Source organism: Myxine glutinosa, chromosome 4 (genome assembly GCF_964187855.1).
Source record: "Myxine glutinosa chromosome 4, kmMyxGlut1.1, whole genome shotgun sequence".
Lineage (NCBI taxonomy): Eukaryota > Metazoa > Chordata > Myxini > Myxiniformes > Myxinidae > Myxine > Myxine glutinosa.
In genome coordinates, this window is record NC_136264.1 from 155,886,174 (window position 1) to 155,903,236 (window position 17,063).

The 17,063-nt window shown below is 43.0% G+C and overlaps 1 protein-coding gene across 4 annotated transcripts in view; it reads right to left on the reverse strand.

The window, feature by feature from the left end:
- LOC137425439 (ankyrin repeat domain-containing protein 17) overlaps window positions 1-17,063 on the reverse strand; it is a 221,706-nt gene that overhangs the window by 83,741 nt on the left and 120,902 nt on the right. For all 4 annotated transcript variants that reach the window (XM_068113878.2, XM_068113880.2, XM_068113877.2 and 1 more), the window contains exons 6-12: window positions 16,509-16,742; window positions 15,947-16,041; window positions 15,204-15,441; window positions 8,463-8,654; window positions 8,155-8,264; window positions 2,576-2,663; window positions 2,245-2,372 (exon numbers count right to left, since the gene is read on the reverse strand). In XM_068113878.2, coding sequence (XP_067969979.2) covers window positions 2,245-2,372; window positions 2,576-2,663; window positions 8,155-8,264; window positions 8,463-8,654; window positions 15,204-15,441; window positions 15,947-16,041; window positions 16,509-16,742 — 1,085 coding nt within the window. The remainder of the gene's footprint in view (window positions 1-2,244; window positions 2,373-2,575; window positions 2,664-8,154; window positions 8,265-8,462; window positions 8,655-15,203; window positions 15,442-15,946; window positions 16,042-16,508; window positions 16,743-17,063) is intronic.

Consider the following 17,063-nt stretch of genomic DNA (forward strand, 5'->3'; position numbering starts at 1 on the left):
AATAAATAAATGAGTGTCATCTTACAACAGTTTATCTTGGCCACGTAAGAGCAACCTATAGTTTTCTCCCTGACTGGCTTTACCAGCAATCCTGACACGGAGTGTGTAAGATGGTTCTGGACACCACTTTAACGCTCATAAGTCAGGACGGTAAGACTACCCTGGGCGGTTGCTATCTACAACCTACTACCTTGAATTGAAGCGTATTTCATATTTCCACTTCTTAACCTTTCTGTCACTCTGCAAGTTACTGCTTTTCTGCCTGCTCCTTAAGCTACTTACTCTCTGGCCTTATATTCATACATCGCCAATATCAAAGGTTTTTTTTTTTTTTAACCATCATGCTCACATGATCAATCTTTTTAGCCACACTGCTGCACCATGATCTCTGAGCTTTAGCCTGCCTGGTAATAAAACAGCAGTTGCTTCAGATTTCCTGACTAGCTTTACCCTGGCATGACTTGAATTTGACAAAACAGAAATTTTCCAAATAATATGCAATGCCTCCCTTATGGTCTCAGCTTGCATATAAAATCGACCTGGATTTTGACCTTTAAAACATATAATTCTTACAAAAACGGAATGATTAGCAACAATGATACACTTGAGAGAGGATAAGCATAATCCTCATACTAAAATACGCAATTTGGTGTCTGTCTGTCCACGATACATTCAGTCGTTGCTTATCCAATCTCAACCAAACTTGACATGAGGATTAAGGCTCACATGATTGAGGTTATAACGACTTCATTTGTCCCCCTCCCAAAGGAGGTTGGCCACTTTGGGTGAAATCTGCATTAAGGTGTTTATCAGTGTTAAGATTGCTTATCGTGGAGTTTTCCCAGGACCACTTCAAATAACAAAAGTAATAACAATATTTGATAATAGCCTAATATTAATGTTATTATATATAAAATAACCACCTTTAGAGGCCATTTTTCCCCGCAAAGCGGGGGTTGGCCTTTTTGGGGAACCGTGTTTTTTTTTTTTGCTTTTTTTGGTCCCCTTTTTGAAGCAATGTTTTACGGCCGGATGCCCTTCCTGACGCCAACCTTTTTTGCCGCCTTTAACGACAAACAGGGAATTACCAGTGAACTGGTACTCAATTTGCCGACCTCGGAAGGATGACAGGCTGAGTCAACCCCCCTGGCGTTAATTCAGCGATCGACCGGGATTCGAACAAGGATCCTAGGATCCTAAGTCAGCACCCTAGCCGCTAGCCCAACACCAGGATCTTCTTAATATTAATGTTATTACAAAACAATATCACCCCTAATAATATCCCCCCTCCACAAGGATTTTTTCCTCCTTGAATAAATGCCGTGTTAATGTGAACAAATAGCTTATCATGGCATATCGTGGGGCAAGCCTACTAAAAGTAAAGGATATTATAAACCACAAACATGTATGATTACCTTTTGAAACAGTCGCTCCTGCTGTTTAACACCAAACTGAAAAAAATGTGGAGGAATGCTAACGTCGTTGAGGAATTATATGCTTATCACGTCCACCACAGACAAAAGGACCCGAGCTTAGATCTACTGTAATCTATGTACTCCAGAGAGGATATTAACATGACCCTTCCTGCCACTCCCTAAGGGAGTGGGTACAACAGTGAGTTGCACACTCAATCATACATGGATTCTTGCTGAATAACTGCATTAAATTCCTGCTCCAATATTTGAATGTGATGATTTACTGAAGAAATGTTAGCATATCTCCATAGGCACACATGATGACATTCTGCACATCAGTCAAACTACTTCCCCAGCCAATAGGTCAAACTGAGCAACGCATGCCTTCAAAAGGAGCAGAGCCATCAAAACCTTGTGACTTTCTCTGCTCAATACTTCCTTCAAGTTAGGATTTTAAAAAAAGTTACACAATTAAACATTGGCGAAATAGACTTTGCAAGTCCCTCATGACTGAATATGCATCTGCCAACTGATGACCAAATAATTTGTAGATTCTGCTTTTATTTCTCTGTCTGTCTTGAATGTACGCTACAAGGCAGCCATTCAACCAGTCAGCAACTGTAGATTCCTGATGTATGACTGAGGTTTGTATCCAATTTCCTCTTCGTAGTGATAGATCATATTTTCCAGCTATGCATCTCATTGCCGGATTGCAACAGCAGAGGGCTGATTGGCATCAATTACGTCTGCCTTCCTCGCTTAGTTTGGTACTTGGACTCGGGCGCACACACGCACACACACTCACGCATGCATACACTCCAAGACAAACCTTCAGTCGATGATTTGGATCAGCTCCGTGGGCTAGCAACAATTCCACCACAGAAAGGTGTCCTCCAGCACATGCCAGCGACAATACCGTATGGTCATTGTTTGCTGTAGTACGATTAACATCAGCACCTGTTGAAAGAGCAACATGCTTGTGTGCAGCATCGGTCCACCAAAGCAAAGGTTGCAAATTTTACAGTTAATTCTACTGTTACAGTCACAGTCTAAAATTATACTATTACAGGTCACTTTTCGTGATCCGATGCATTTCACTTTTATGTAATATAAATGGGTTTTAGAAACAGATCAAGTGTCGCCCTGTCCTGGAATCTGACCTTTACTAATGAGGAATTGGACTGTGCACACGTGACCAGCCCTGGCTGCTTTCATCAAAGGGGTCCTTCCACCTTCCGACTCATGCTCCTGTGGCACAATTAACAAATCAGATCGCTAAATCCATTGGGTACATATAAAGAGACTGGCAATTAAAGATTGTGACAGTTTGGGACTGTCTGAATGAAAGACAACATGTAAGAATATGCACAAACAAATGATATACAAAAGGAAAAGGGTCAAGCTGGTAACACATTTCATTTATCAAATTGCCTGTTTGTTTTTATAATCTGATCCTTTCAGTCGTGATGCTCGGACCCCAAACTCGTCATATATATATATATATATATACACACATATACACATATATATATATATATATATATACACAAAAATATATATATACAAGAATATATATATACAAGAATATATATATACAAGAATATATATATACAAGAATATATATATATAATATATATATATATATATATATATATATATATATATATATATATATATATATATATATATAATATATATATATATAATATATATATATATAATATATATATATATAATATATATATATATAATATATATATATATAATATATATATATATAATATATATATATATATATATATATATATATATATATATATATATATATATATATATATATATATATATATATATATATATATATATATATATTCTTGTTATAGACTGCCCTCTAACATTCTTGTAAATTCATGCAAGGTAGAATTATGGCTCCATATGTCATTATCCCACTTGATACATGTTAAAGCCATGCCAGAACCTCTCCACCAGGTGGTTCAGCAGAGCACATTTGCCTTTGAGGTGTGCTGCAGTCAGGGATAGATTTTCTGCTCGACTATAAACTCAGATTTGCGCTTCACAGGAAAAACATTTAAATCAGAGTACGAGATCCCTGATATGGACAATAAGCTGGGTGCTCTGTCTGCGAGCATTAGTTGATGAAAGTGAAAGTCTGCACATTCTTTTTTGCAAAAGGTAGGTGAGATATCATCGGCACCCTGAACATATTAAAAATTCCTGCTACCTTCAGCCGAACGTCAGGCCAGCGATAAGAGTTCATGAAAAGCAAGTTCAGCAAGTTAATGAAAGACCTGGGCCAAAAACCTTCCCTGGTTGACCCATCAAGAGGTTGGAGAAAATTGGACCATTAAAGTTGTTGTATTGGCAAAGCTAAAGTCAATCAAGGAGCACTTAACGCTTTGAGTACGGGATATTTTTTTGATAAAAATACCCCGGGTACAGGATTAATTTGGTATTTTGGTATGGGAATGCAACCACGTACTGATGATCTATTTATAGGTATAGTCGATGACGTGAAGTAACGTCATCCGTACACAAAACATTTTCGCGGGTTGAGGCACTGGACGTCATCCGTACTCAAAGGGTTAAATTTGAAGAAGGAAGCTGAAGTTTAATGGTTTTTTTTTTTTCCCCCCCAACACATTGCAGAGCAAGTGCAGCAGATGAAACACGTGAACTGAATGAAAAACAAAGGTGATCAAAGACCGGTGAGGGCATGCGGTGAATGAGCACCTGAGATTTAAGGCAGAATAAGAGAAAAGGAGGTGACCAACGTGCCTGCTCCGATTGGCATCAGTAGGATAGCCCACACAAAACTGCTGTTTGGAAACCACAAATGGAGGCGATCACAGAGGACAACACTCCTAGGTGGTTGCCAAGTCAAAAGGAGCCTTGTACAGTGTAAAATAGCATCTTCCAAGATGGTCTGTTCTGTTATAACTATGAGGCGGCTGCATAGTGAACACAAAGGCCACAAGCCACATGTTCAGGCTTCGGTAATGCAAAGGACTATCAAGGCCTTGACCACTCCTCTGATCAACCATGGGTCGTCTTGGGTTCGTTTAACGTTGCAGTTGCACCAAACTCATCTTCTTGGTTTACCACTGGCTCCTCCAGTCTCAATGTCGCAAACAAAGCCACTGTTCCTGCACGCCTAAACACGGAGGTAAGCTCACTACGTGGGCCAGCACGACTCGAGTGTTCCCTGTAACAACTTCAGCCGAAACCGATCACCTTTGTTCCTCTTCAGCCTCGATCCTCCCTTCTAAACAGCCCTCTCAAAACTCAGCGCCATAAGAGCCAATCAGCATGACTACAACAGGACTACACAGTCTTCCACTGGTAATACTCTAATCAGATGTATTTTTCTTCTCTGTGGCCAAGTTGCAAAACACGAATCACATGCTGATTGATCACATGGTGCCCGAGTCACATGCTGAAAATATTCATGTTGTATTTCACTCCAACTCGTGAAAACTATAATTTGCTACAGCAAATACGAAATTATGCTTAAATGATTACACAAACAAAACTAGAACGGCACTCAGTAGAGAGCATACCTCCACCTGGTTGGCCATATCACTCAATGGTGAAGAATCACTTTTAAAATTATACTAGCTGGATCCGTATCTTAACCAAAATTTAATCGATTCTTCCTCGTCACACACACAACCTGAACAAGAAGTTTCGTCCAAATCCATCCATAACTTTTTGAGATATCCTGCTATGTATCGTTTTTGGCCCTATCTCCCAATGGTGAAGAATCACTTAAAAAATTCTAGTAGCCGGATCCGAATCCGGATCTTCACCAAAATCAAATAATTTTGTCCTTCTCACATATGCCACATCTCTGCCAAATTTCGTCCAAATTCATCCACAACTTTGAGATATTTTGTTCACAAACGGACAAACAAACAGACAGACAAACAACAACACACAACATGCATTTGAAGGCCATTTTCCCTGCGAGAGTGGGGGTTAGCCATGCGGTCCCCATGACAATCTTCTCCATCTTGCCCTATTTTCTGCATCTCTCCTTGTTAACCCACTTGCCCGCATTTCTTCTTCCACCATCTTTAGCCAAGTCTTTCTCGGTCTTCCCCGTCCTCTACTTCCTTCTACATTCATTTCCATCACTCTTCTCAACCAGTCACTTTCATCCTTCCTCAACACATGACCAAACCATCTCAACCTGTTTCGTTTCACAGCATCCATCACAGGCTCTATTCCCATCATCTTTCGCAATTCATCATTTGTCTTCCTCTCTCTCAACGATACTCCGCACATCCGTCGAACCATTCGCATTTCCACCCTTTCCAACCTTCGTTGCTGCTCTACGTTCATTACCCATGTCTCACTCCCATAAATCATAACACTTCTCACACATGCAGCATACACCTTTCCCTTCAGCTTCAACGACACTACCCTCATCAGCACGCCACTCAGTTCCCGAAACTTCTTCCATGCACATCTCACTCTTGCAACCGTTGCCGAGTCTGATCCACCTTCTCCATTCAGCATGTCTCCGAGGTAGCAAAATATTTTCACACCTTCCAGTTTCACGCCGTCTCCAAGATCCAACTCAACATTTCCTCCATCTGCAGCTCCCTCTATGCAAACCTTACATTTGAATGTAGCTGCCAAACTGGTTAATGACCCTCTCAGACCACTACATTTTTGAAGAACCCACTCAGCGCACATTATACATTGAATGGAGTTCACTCCGACACCCTTCCTGCACACAGCACATGGCCACTTCCCAGTTCTTTCCACCTCACCACATGCTTTACCACTTGCCATCACCTTCGTCTTTCCTATATTCACCTTCAGACCTTTTGTCTCCATACATTCCTTCCACTTGTTCATCTTTTCCTTCAGTCCATCCATACTTTCCACAATCAACACCAGATCATCTGCATACAACAACTCCCACGGCAAACCCTCCTTTACGTTCCGAGCCAGCACCTCCATCACAGCTACAAATTGTAGTGGACTTAGTACCGACCCCTGATGCACTCCCACCTTCACCTCAAACTCACCACTGTGGAGAGGGATACCTATGACGTGTACTTTGCTAGTTTTAATAAAATGTCACAACTCATAGAATAGCAAAGTGTGAAAAGTAATCTTAATGACAATAACCTTAATGACAGCATTGAGTAAGCAGCCTGATGATCACAGACACCAGACCAGGTACTCAAACTCACCACTGTTCCCGTCCTTCGTCCTTACAGCTGTGCGCGCTCTTTTGTACATTGCCATCACTACTCTGATCAACCATTCCTCCACTCCGAACTTCCTCAATGCCCATGTCACTACTTCACGTGGAACCCTATCGAATGCTTTCTCCAGATCAACAAACCCAAGGAACAACTTCTTCCTCTTCTCCATATACTTCTCCTGCAACTGCCTCACAATAAAAAGCACGTCTGTCGTTCCTCTTCCTGGCATAAATCCAAACTGCATTTCGTCGATCTTCACTTTCTTCCTTGTCCTCTTCTCCAACACCCTTTCCAATACCTTCATTCCATGCTGTAATAACTTTATCGCTCGATACGAGCCACAGTCCAGAGGGTCACCTTTCCCCTTGTATAGAGGGACGAGGGTACTCAGTTCCCAATCCACTGGAATGCAGCCTTCTTTCACCACCAGATTACAGATCTCTGTCATTCTCTTCACACCACAACTTCCTGCTGCCTTCAACATATCAACAACAAACAGACAGACAGACAAACAGACAGACAAAGACAGACAAACAAACAGACAAACAAACAGACAGACAGACAGACAGACAGACAGACAGACAGGGGTGAAAACATAACCTCCATCCACCTTTGGTGGTGGAGGTAATAACCAATACTCTAAACCTAATCAATACTACATTGCCACAACAAGCAGCAAAGATTCTACACCACCAAATTAACCACAGCCACAATAAAGTCATATATAAAATGTAATGCCCAATTTTGCAACAATATCATGATGCAATCAAATAGGGAAGAGGGGTTGGTGAGAAGAGCAGGCTTGAATTAATAACCCTGTTTTGATGGACCTGCTTGGAATTTTGATCTGAGGAAACAGCTTATAATTCTGGGATCCCCAGGTTCAAATCCCACACCATGTGTTATGTGTCTGATCTAATATTGTACTTGCAATCCATGTAAACGCTTATTGACATCTCGGAACATCCTTGCCTAGCTTGTGATATATCTACGCAATCAACCGCAAAAGGCCTTTCTTTACAGCACGATAAGTTTATTTAAAATTACCAAAAATGAGACATTAAAGTGCAAATTTGCCAAATGACGAAAGTCTCACATGTCTGATGTACGAGCTCCTACATGAGCTCCAGAAAATGTTTTTTCTTTTTAAGGAAGAGGATTTTTTTTTAAGCGCACATTTTAATTGGATACTGCACACCATTAAAATGTACATGTGTGCAGTACAACATTCAGGGATGCCTATTCATGGTGGTTGCACCCCTCAATGCAAGTTGGGGGCCAAATCATCCACATTATTCCCTGCTACATAGATTCATCTACACGGATTCATCAGGGCAGCATGGTCATGGTCAGAGTGCCGATCGGTCCCCATAGACCGGTCCTTTCCCTCGTGTGTCTCTGTCTCCATGCGGCGGTGTTGTTCGGGAGAACTGTCTGGGGCTAAACAACAGCAACAACAACAACGTGTGCAGTTTCACATGTACATTGGAGCTACGTACGAGATCTGCTCCAGCTTGCAGCAGCAAGTCCGCAACATCAGTGTGCCCATTCTCACAAGCATACGTCAGCGCTGTATCACCAGTTGCGGTCGTAGCATGGACATTTGCTCCTGTCAAACATAAATGCAAAGCACACATCAAGCCGCATCAAACGACACTGCAATGCAGTCCCAAAAATAAAGAAACGCCAATTGTATTCATCGACTGCATATAAACTAATGACAAAAAACAGGAGAGAAAAAAAATCTCAACAGTAAAAAGTAAGAAATGGAAAACACCCAGAATCACCATTGTATCCACAAGCTAACCTGCATTGAGCAGATACTTCACAAGCTCTAGGTGTCCCTCTTGTGCAGCCTCCATTAGGGGTGTAGAGCAGCCCAGTTCCACATCAGCTCCAGCTTTCATAAGGAAGTCAGTGACTTCCAGAAAGCCGCCACAGCATGCTAACGTCAGCGCGGTCTCCTGCGTCTCCTCAGTCTGCGCATTGATGTTCGCTCCTGAATGAAGAGGACAAGTGTAACAGAAAGGAGATAATTATGGATTCATTTGAGAGTTTATTTGATGGAATATCATTCATATTGTCCCTGTATGACTAGCATTTCCAACACATGAATATGGGCCTGACCTAATGTGAAACTTTGCCTCAGCTGCCTTGAAAAAGCACTGCCATCTTCAACAAGATATGCCATTGGGGTTATTTTAGTTTTTAAAGCACAAATGCATCGATCAACTCACATTGCAAGGTTCAAGGTTGGAAAAAATCACAACTTTATCTTCACCTTGTCAATCACGCATCAAGTATGTAGGTGAGAATAGTATAAAGATAAAATGTTGGCAACAGTCGGACCCCGACATTCACGGTGCCAACATTTGTGGGATCCACATATTTGACGTTCATAAAATGCGACCTGCTACATTCACGGTCCTGTGCCTCACGTATTCACGGGCACAAAAAATACCAGCTTTGCACATGACACTTCTAAAAGCATCTTCCAAGGTCAGGCATAAAACCACTTCCAGCCAAACATAAAACATTTCCCACCAGCCACACAAATAAGTTCCAAAAGTATCTTCGATGCGTCATGCATAAAGCATCTGCGCGTGCACATAAACCATCCTCCACCATGCAATTTGACATTCCATTCACGATTTTTAGTGGGCGTTTTCACAGTTTTCTGCGGGCGTATTCGTGTTTTTTCTGTGCTGCTTCTACATTCACGGCGCTGTGTCCCACATATTCGCGGGCGTATACACAGTTTTTCATGGGATTTTTGATTTTCCCTTATGAATCACAAACCACAGTTAACCTATCTCCCCTTTTCCCATTGAAACAATGCCCCACATTCGCGGCATTTTGCAGGAACGTATCCCCTGTGAATGTCAGGGTCCGACTGTAATTAAAATTAAAGTTTGATTGGAATTTAATTTTCATGTCGATCAACAACAACAACAACAACAACAACAACAACAACAACAACAACAGGGATTTCAAGGCCATTTTCCCTGCAAGAGCTGTAATTAGCCAATGTTAGCCTTGCGGTCCCCATGACAATCTTCTCCATTTTGCCTTATTTTCTGCATCTCCCCTTGTTAACCCCCTTGCCCGCATTTCTTCTTCGACGATCTTTAGCCAAGTCTTTCTCGGTCTTCCCCGTCCTCTACTTCCTTCTACATTCATTTCCATCACTCTTCTCAACCAGTCACTTTCATCCTTCCTCAACACATGACCAAACCATCTCAAACTGTTTCTCTTCACAGCATCCATCACAGGCTCTATTCCCATCATCTTTCGCAATTCATCATTTGTCTTCCTCTCTCTCAACAATACTCCACACATCCACCAAACCATTCGCATTTCCACCCTTTCCAGCCTTCGTTACTGCTCTACGTTCATTACCCATGTCTCACTCCCATAAATCATAACACTTCTCACACATGTGGCATACACCTTTCCCTTCAGCTTCAACGACACTCCCCTCCTCGTCAGCACGCCACTCAGTTCCCGAAACTTCTTCCATACACATCTCACTCTAGCAACAGTTGCAGAGTCTGATCCACCTTCCCCATTCAGCATATATCCGAGGTAACAAAATGTTTTCACGCCTTCCAGCTTCACGCCGTCTCCAAGATCCAACTCAACATTTCCTCCATCTGCAGCTCCCTCTGTGCACACCTTACACTTGAATGTAGCTGCCACACTGGTTAATGACCCTCTCAAACCACTACATTTTTGATGAACCCACTCAGCGCACATTGTACATTGAATGGAATTCACTCTGGCACCCTTCCTGCACACAGCGCATGGCCACTTCCCAGTTCTTTCCACCTCACCACATGCTTTACCACTTGCCATCACCTTCGTTTTTCCGATATTCACCTTCAGACCTTTTGTCTCCATACATTCCTTCCACTTGTTCATCTTCTCCTTCAGTCCATCCATACTTTCTGCAATCAACATCAGATCATCTGCATACAACAACTCCCACGGTAAACCCTCCTTTACGTTCTGAGCCAGCACCTCCATCACAGCTACAAATAGTAGTGGACTTAGTACCGACCCCTGATGCACTCCCACCTTCACCTCAAACCCACCACTGTTCCCGTCCTTCGTCCTTACAGCTGTGCACGCTCTTTTGTACATTGCCATCACTACTCTGATCAACCATTCCTCCACTCCTAACGTCCTCAATGCCCATGTCACTACTTCACGTGGAACCCTATCGAATGCTTTCTCCAGATCAACAAACCCAATAAACAACTTCTTCCTCTTCTCCATGTACTTCTCCTGCAACTGCCTCACAATAATAAGCGCGTCGTTCCTCTTCCTGGCATAAATCCAAACTGCATTTCGTCAATCTTCACTTTCTTCCTTACCCTCCTCTCCAACACCCTTTCCAATACCTTCATTCCATGCTCCAATAACTTTATCGCCCGATACGAGCCACAGTCCAGAGGGTCACCTTTCCCCTTGTATAGAGGGACGAGGGTACTTTGTTGCTAATCCACTGGAATGCAGCGTTTCACCACCAGATTACAGATCTGTCATTCACTTCACACCCCAACTTCCTGCTGCCTTCAACATATCTCCCACAACTCCCGCCGGCTCTCCTGCTTTTCTACTCTTCATTGTTTCTATCGCTTCCTCAACTTCCTTCTCAGTTATCTTCTCTGCCGGTCCTAAAACTGGGTTACTCTCTATGTTGCCATCCCATTCATTCTCTGCATTCAACAGCATTTTGGTATATCTCTTCCATCTTCCTTTAATTCCATCTGGGTCCACAACGATTTGTCCCACTTCATCCTTCAAGCAACTCACCCCCATCACATCACACCTCTCTTTCGCTATCTGCTTTGCAATCCTGAATACCGCTCTCTGACCCTCTTCCGAATCCAAGCGTTCTCCTAACATTTTCCTACATGCCTCCTGCGCCTTTACCACCTCTTTCTTTGCAGCCTTCTTGGCTGCCTTAAAACTTTTATGCTCTGCCTTTTCTGCCCCCATACCCTTCGCCTTCTGACACTCCTTGAACTTCTTCCTCTTCTCGTCAATCTTCTTTCCAACTTCATCATCCCACCACGATGTTTCCGAGTGCCTCGGTGGTCCTTTTGTCCATCCACATACCTCACCAACGGCTCCCAACAGACTATCTTTCATTGACATCCAACCACTTTCAAGCTCAACCACATCATCCTCCACCATACTCAGCCTCTCTTTTAATGCCTCCCTCACTGTCACCTCTTTCAACCTCCACACCTTCATTCTCGGTTGGTACTTCACCCGCCGAGCTCTCCTCGCACCTTTCACCCTTATGTCGCAGACAACCAAGTGGTGCTGTGAAACAGCCTCCTCCCCCGGGATCGCCTTTGTGTCCCGGAGGTGCCCCCTATCTCGCCTACGCACCATCAGGTAGTCAACGGTTGTCGTCGACCCACCTGATGTGTATGTAACAAGCTTATTATCCTCTTTCTGGAACTGAGTATTACAAATCAACAAATCAGCTCCATCAGCAAACTCCAAAATCCTTTCACCTTCTCCATTTCTCACACCATATCCGTAACCCCCATGAACTCCCTCAAAACCGTCCATACTCCTTCCCACATGTCCATTTCGGTCTCCTCCGACCACAACAACTTCCTTATCTTTCACGTTTTCCATCAGCTTCTCTATCGCACACCAGAACTTGTCCTTCTCTACATCGCTCCGACCAACCTGCGGAGTATATCCCGAGATGACGTTCACCAAGAGCTTTAAATTCATCATTTTCACCATCATCAACCTATCACTCACTCTAGTCACACTCACCACACTGTCTACAAACTCCTCAGAAAACAGGACACCAACACCATTCACGCCCTCCGGGAACCCTTGCCACACCAACTTGTATTTCCGTCCCTGCCTACCCTTCACCATTCTCACATCACTTCCCTTCCATCTCGTCTCCTGCACACAACATATGTCCACTCTTCTTCTGACCAATACTTCCACCACTTCTCCTGATCTGCCTGTCATTGTCCCTACATTCCATGTCCCAAACCTCAGAGACTGATCTCCACGTCGGGCATCAGACGTTTCGTCGTCATAAATGGAGTGATTTCCACCCTTGCTTCGATCGGGTTCCCCACCTTGAGTTTGGACGAGAGAGAGAGAGAGTGGGGTCCCCCACGGGGTACTTCGGGCTGTACCCTGCCCAAATGTAGTTGTAAATGTCATGGTTCTCTTTTTGAGGCAATGTTTTTATGGCCGGATGCCCTTCCTGACGCCAATCATGTCGAACGAGTTTACATTTTCAAAAACACTATTCATATAAAAATGCATGCATGCGTACACACACACACGCACAAACACACATACAAACACAAACACATACACAACACACACACACACACACACACACACACACACACACACACACACACACACACACACACACACACACACACACACACACACACACACACACAGTCACACACACACACTCTCACACCAAAAAAAAAAACCTCCAACATGTGTGTGCAAGTCAAAAAACCTTTTTGTGGATAAAACAATGAAACAAAACCTTCGGTTGATCAATACATCGATGAACTTCACATGCATATTCTATTACTCTAACTCCATTACATAATAATTCGCCTATTGAACATTGTAAAAGTCATGAACGCAAAGTAATCAATTGTCATGTAAAAGGATCATCGGTTCTTAAATACCAGAAGCATGTAAATTAAATAAGCAAGGAAAAAAAAATACCATGTTTACAAGGATTTAGTCAAGTTAGGCCAGGGATCAATCGATTTGCTCCACACAGAACCCTCGCTATGGCAGCTATGTCCTTCCTCAGATGTGGTGATTAAAACTGTACACAGTGTTCTCGATGAGGCTTCACTAACTTCCTGTGCAGAGTTTGTACTTCCTGAGTCCTTCCTCAGTTTGTACTGCACACTACCTCTTTATATAATAATTTATCCCCCTATGAATACACCCTAAATCCTATTAGCGTTACCTACGCCTGTCTCGCACCGTCCTGTCTGCTTACCACCCCCCACCCCTCCCTTCCCTTCCCCTCCCTCGCCACCCCAACCCCCCCCCCCCCCCCGTATAAGTTACCACCCCCAGATCCATCTCCTGTGTGACAAGCTCCCTTGCATCATGTAATCCATTTTTCTTACCCATTTCCAGGACCTTACATTTATTTATGTTAAACGTTTGCCCAATTTATGTTGAACTTTTGGCCAATTTTTTGCCCAATCCATGAAAGTATCTAAGCTTCTCTCTGCTGCCTATCTTACCACGAAGCTTAATGTCGTCTGAAAATTTGGAAAGCTGACTCAATCCAACTGCCCAAATCATTGATGTAAATTAAGAATAATAATGGTCCAATAACCGATTCCTGGGGTACTCCAAAACTTACATCCTCCCCTTCACGACCACTCTTTACTTCTTGCCACTAAGGCAGTTTCCAATCCAGTCGGCTGCTCCACAAACATGAGTCCTCACCTTAGCCAACAGCCATCTATGCGGTACCTTGCCAAAAGCTTTTTCAAAGTCTTGGACTCTAGATAAACTACATCCACTGCACCTCCCTCATCCACCCAGCCCGTTCAAATGTTTACACACATAACCGATTAATGTTTGCATGCACAACTACCTCAACCATTCCCAACCTGTAATCACCAAGCTAACAAACAGATGGCCCAAAAACTATTTCTGCTTTCATCTTACATTTATACGACACGAAATAAGCCCCAAACCTCGAGCATAGGTGGTACAAATTTGGGGTGTTCCCAAACTAGATATGCTAAGCCACCAATATCAGTATGTGCAACTTAAAGATTATATGTCAAGGAAATTTAAGCACAGGTGCATGCGATTTAGCTTATTATTCCTGTGCCGTGTCCACATCCCAGCAGTCTCACCTAATGTGCATACTGCAAATTAAAAAGCTAAGCCCAAGAGCAGTTACTGGGAGTACCTCAACACAGTTCCTTTGTAGATGTTCCCAAATGACTGAAAAGTAACATTTTAAAACTGTATTAGATATAGACTGAATAGACAGCTCGGTTGTAATATCCTCACCTTTAAATCCCCTATTCCTCGTTTAATTCCCATTTTATCCAACTATGAACTGTCATTTAAGTGCTGCACAGAAAAGGAGTTGCATCATGCAGTGTTCTGCCCTTTTGGAGTCCTTTAAGCTGGCTCCCCCATTTGTGATTACTGGTTTGTGGACAATTAATACGCTAGTGTCTTTCAAAAACACGAAGACATTGTGTGGTTGTACAATGCCCCAATTCTAAAATCATGCTTTCTGGCCTGCAGCATAATTCAGCACCGGTCATTACAGTCTCTATTCCATCAGGATTAGGCAAGTATGCTGTGAGAGGGTTAGGTGGCTGACAACTGCAAGGACAATGAAATCCCTTGCTATGGAGAGTTGCTCACCCATCATAGCTTCAACAGTGCAATCAAAAAATAAGAAATGCACCAAAGAAACAACAAAATAAAATACTGTGCTTCAGTGTTCCCATGAAAGAGCAAAGACAAAACGTACCCTGAGCCAGCAGCAGTGCCACCATCTCTTCATGCCCTTCACGTGCTGCCTCCATTAGTGGAGTATATCCTTCATCATTAACTTCTTCCAAATTGGCACCACGTTCGATAAGAAGGGCAGCGAGCTCGACGTGTCCACCACATGCTGCCAGTGTTAAAGGTGACTCAAAGGAATCCGCTGGCATGTTGACCTGAGCTCCACTCTCAAGAAGCAGCCGAGCAACCTCCACATGGCCATCCTGGAGTGGGCGGGAAAGGACCTCAAATATCAATTAAGAACATCCACTCCTTTTGCATCTTCAGACACATAGGACTGTCGAGGCAGCTTTTCCATGGCTCGGGGACATAATCCTGGACCGGTAGCCACTCTGATATGCAGGATACTCGTATGGCTCATTCTTCCTGGTAAGCTGGTACTCATTTTGCCAACCTCAAAGATGTCAGGCTGAGTAAACCTATCTGGTGTTATTTTAATGCATGACAGGGGCTCAAACGCAGGACCCTAAGATCTTAAGCCAGCCAGTTTTACTGTTAAGCCAACACCAGGCTAATATCAATTTAAAATAATGTTAAAATAAATATGTTATTTAGCCACTTAATCAAACAGGTTGCTCTGCTTTCTCCCAAGCTGTGACGATTAGGATTTAACAAATCTTACTTTCACTCTTCGTCACACGTTACAACCAATGGGAAATATAGCGGACTGAAACAAAAGGTGCAGAGTGGGCAACATCGTGTTCGTACCATGCAAGCCTCCATTAACGCTGTGTGCATCTCATCGGTCTTGTGTTCCTGGTCAGCCCCAGCTTCCAGCAGGAAGCGCACCATGTCAAGATGGCCTGCAGGTAAAGCCCCACAAGAACAAGGTCACCTTACCTTTGAAAGATTATGCACAGATTATTACGCAGGTCCATGCCAAGCCTGGCATGTTATCGTTGTTACTGCACGAACTAACACAATGCTTTGGCTATTATTCTGCTCCATGTTGATCTCTCTCTCTCTTCAAGTCCATCTTTTCTCACCACTATCTTCAATCATAATATAACTGCACCTGGTGAAACTTTCCTAAGCAGTTTACCAACCTTTGTGTGGTTGGGGAAACTTTTAGCAATAAAAGCCGACATGCAAACTAAAATATGACACCACATAAATGTCCCCCATCCAAAATATCCCCATAAAACTTCAAGATAATTTTTAAGACAACTGTATACAATGAAATACTTATATACATACCGACATGTATGGAATTTTTTACAGAAACTTATAAAAAACGATCCACCTTGCAAAACGAGACACTCATCCCCACCTTTATAGCAGGCCAAAGTGAGCGCACTTTCCTTGAACTCGTTTGAATGTGTGTTAATGCCAGCACCACGTTCAAGGAGTAGCTGTGCAACTCCAACGTGCCCCCCACTGGCCGCCTCCATCAGCGGAGTGTGTCCGCTCTCGTTGTGCTCCTCCAGATTGGCACCGGATTCCAGCAACACACTTGCAACATCCACATACCCACCCGCACAGGCATATGTAAGTGCCGTGTTGCCTGTAATGACAAAATGAGCAAACAGCTGCGTTCAAGTTAATGTGCAGAAAACGATATGGGAAGCTTCGTAATCTACAGACACATGTAGTCAGGCATTTTAGTTAGCACCGATCAAGGCAGAATATGAGGAGCAGGAGCAGTAAATGCATTGAAATTACAGAACTGATAAGAACTAGAGAACCGTAACTGGCCAAAAGAATTTGGACTTCGACTTTGTCAAGTAGAACGCCTAAGTGATTGTACTGGAACAGTGGGGCAGAGGTTTTTTGGGTTGCTTCATCATGGCATGCATCTGTATTTTGCAAAATAAAGCACAGGGAA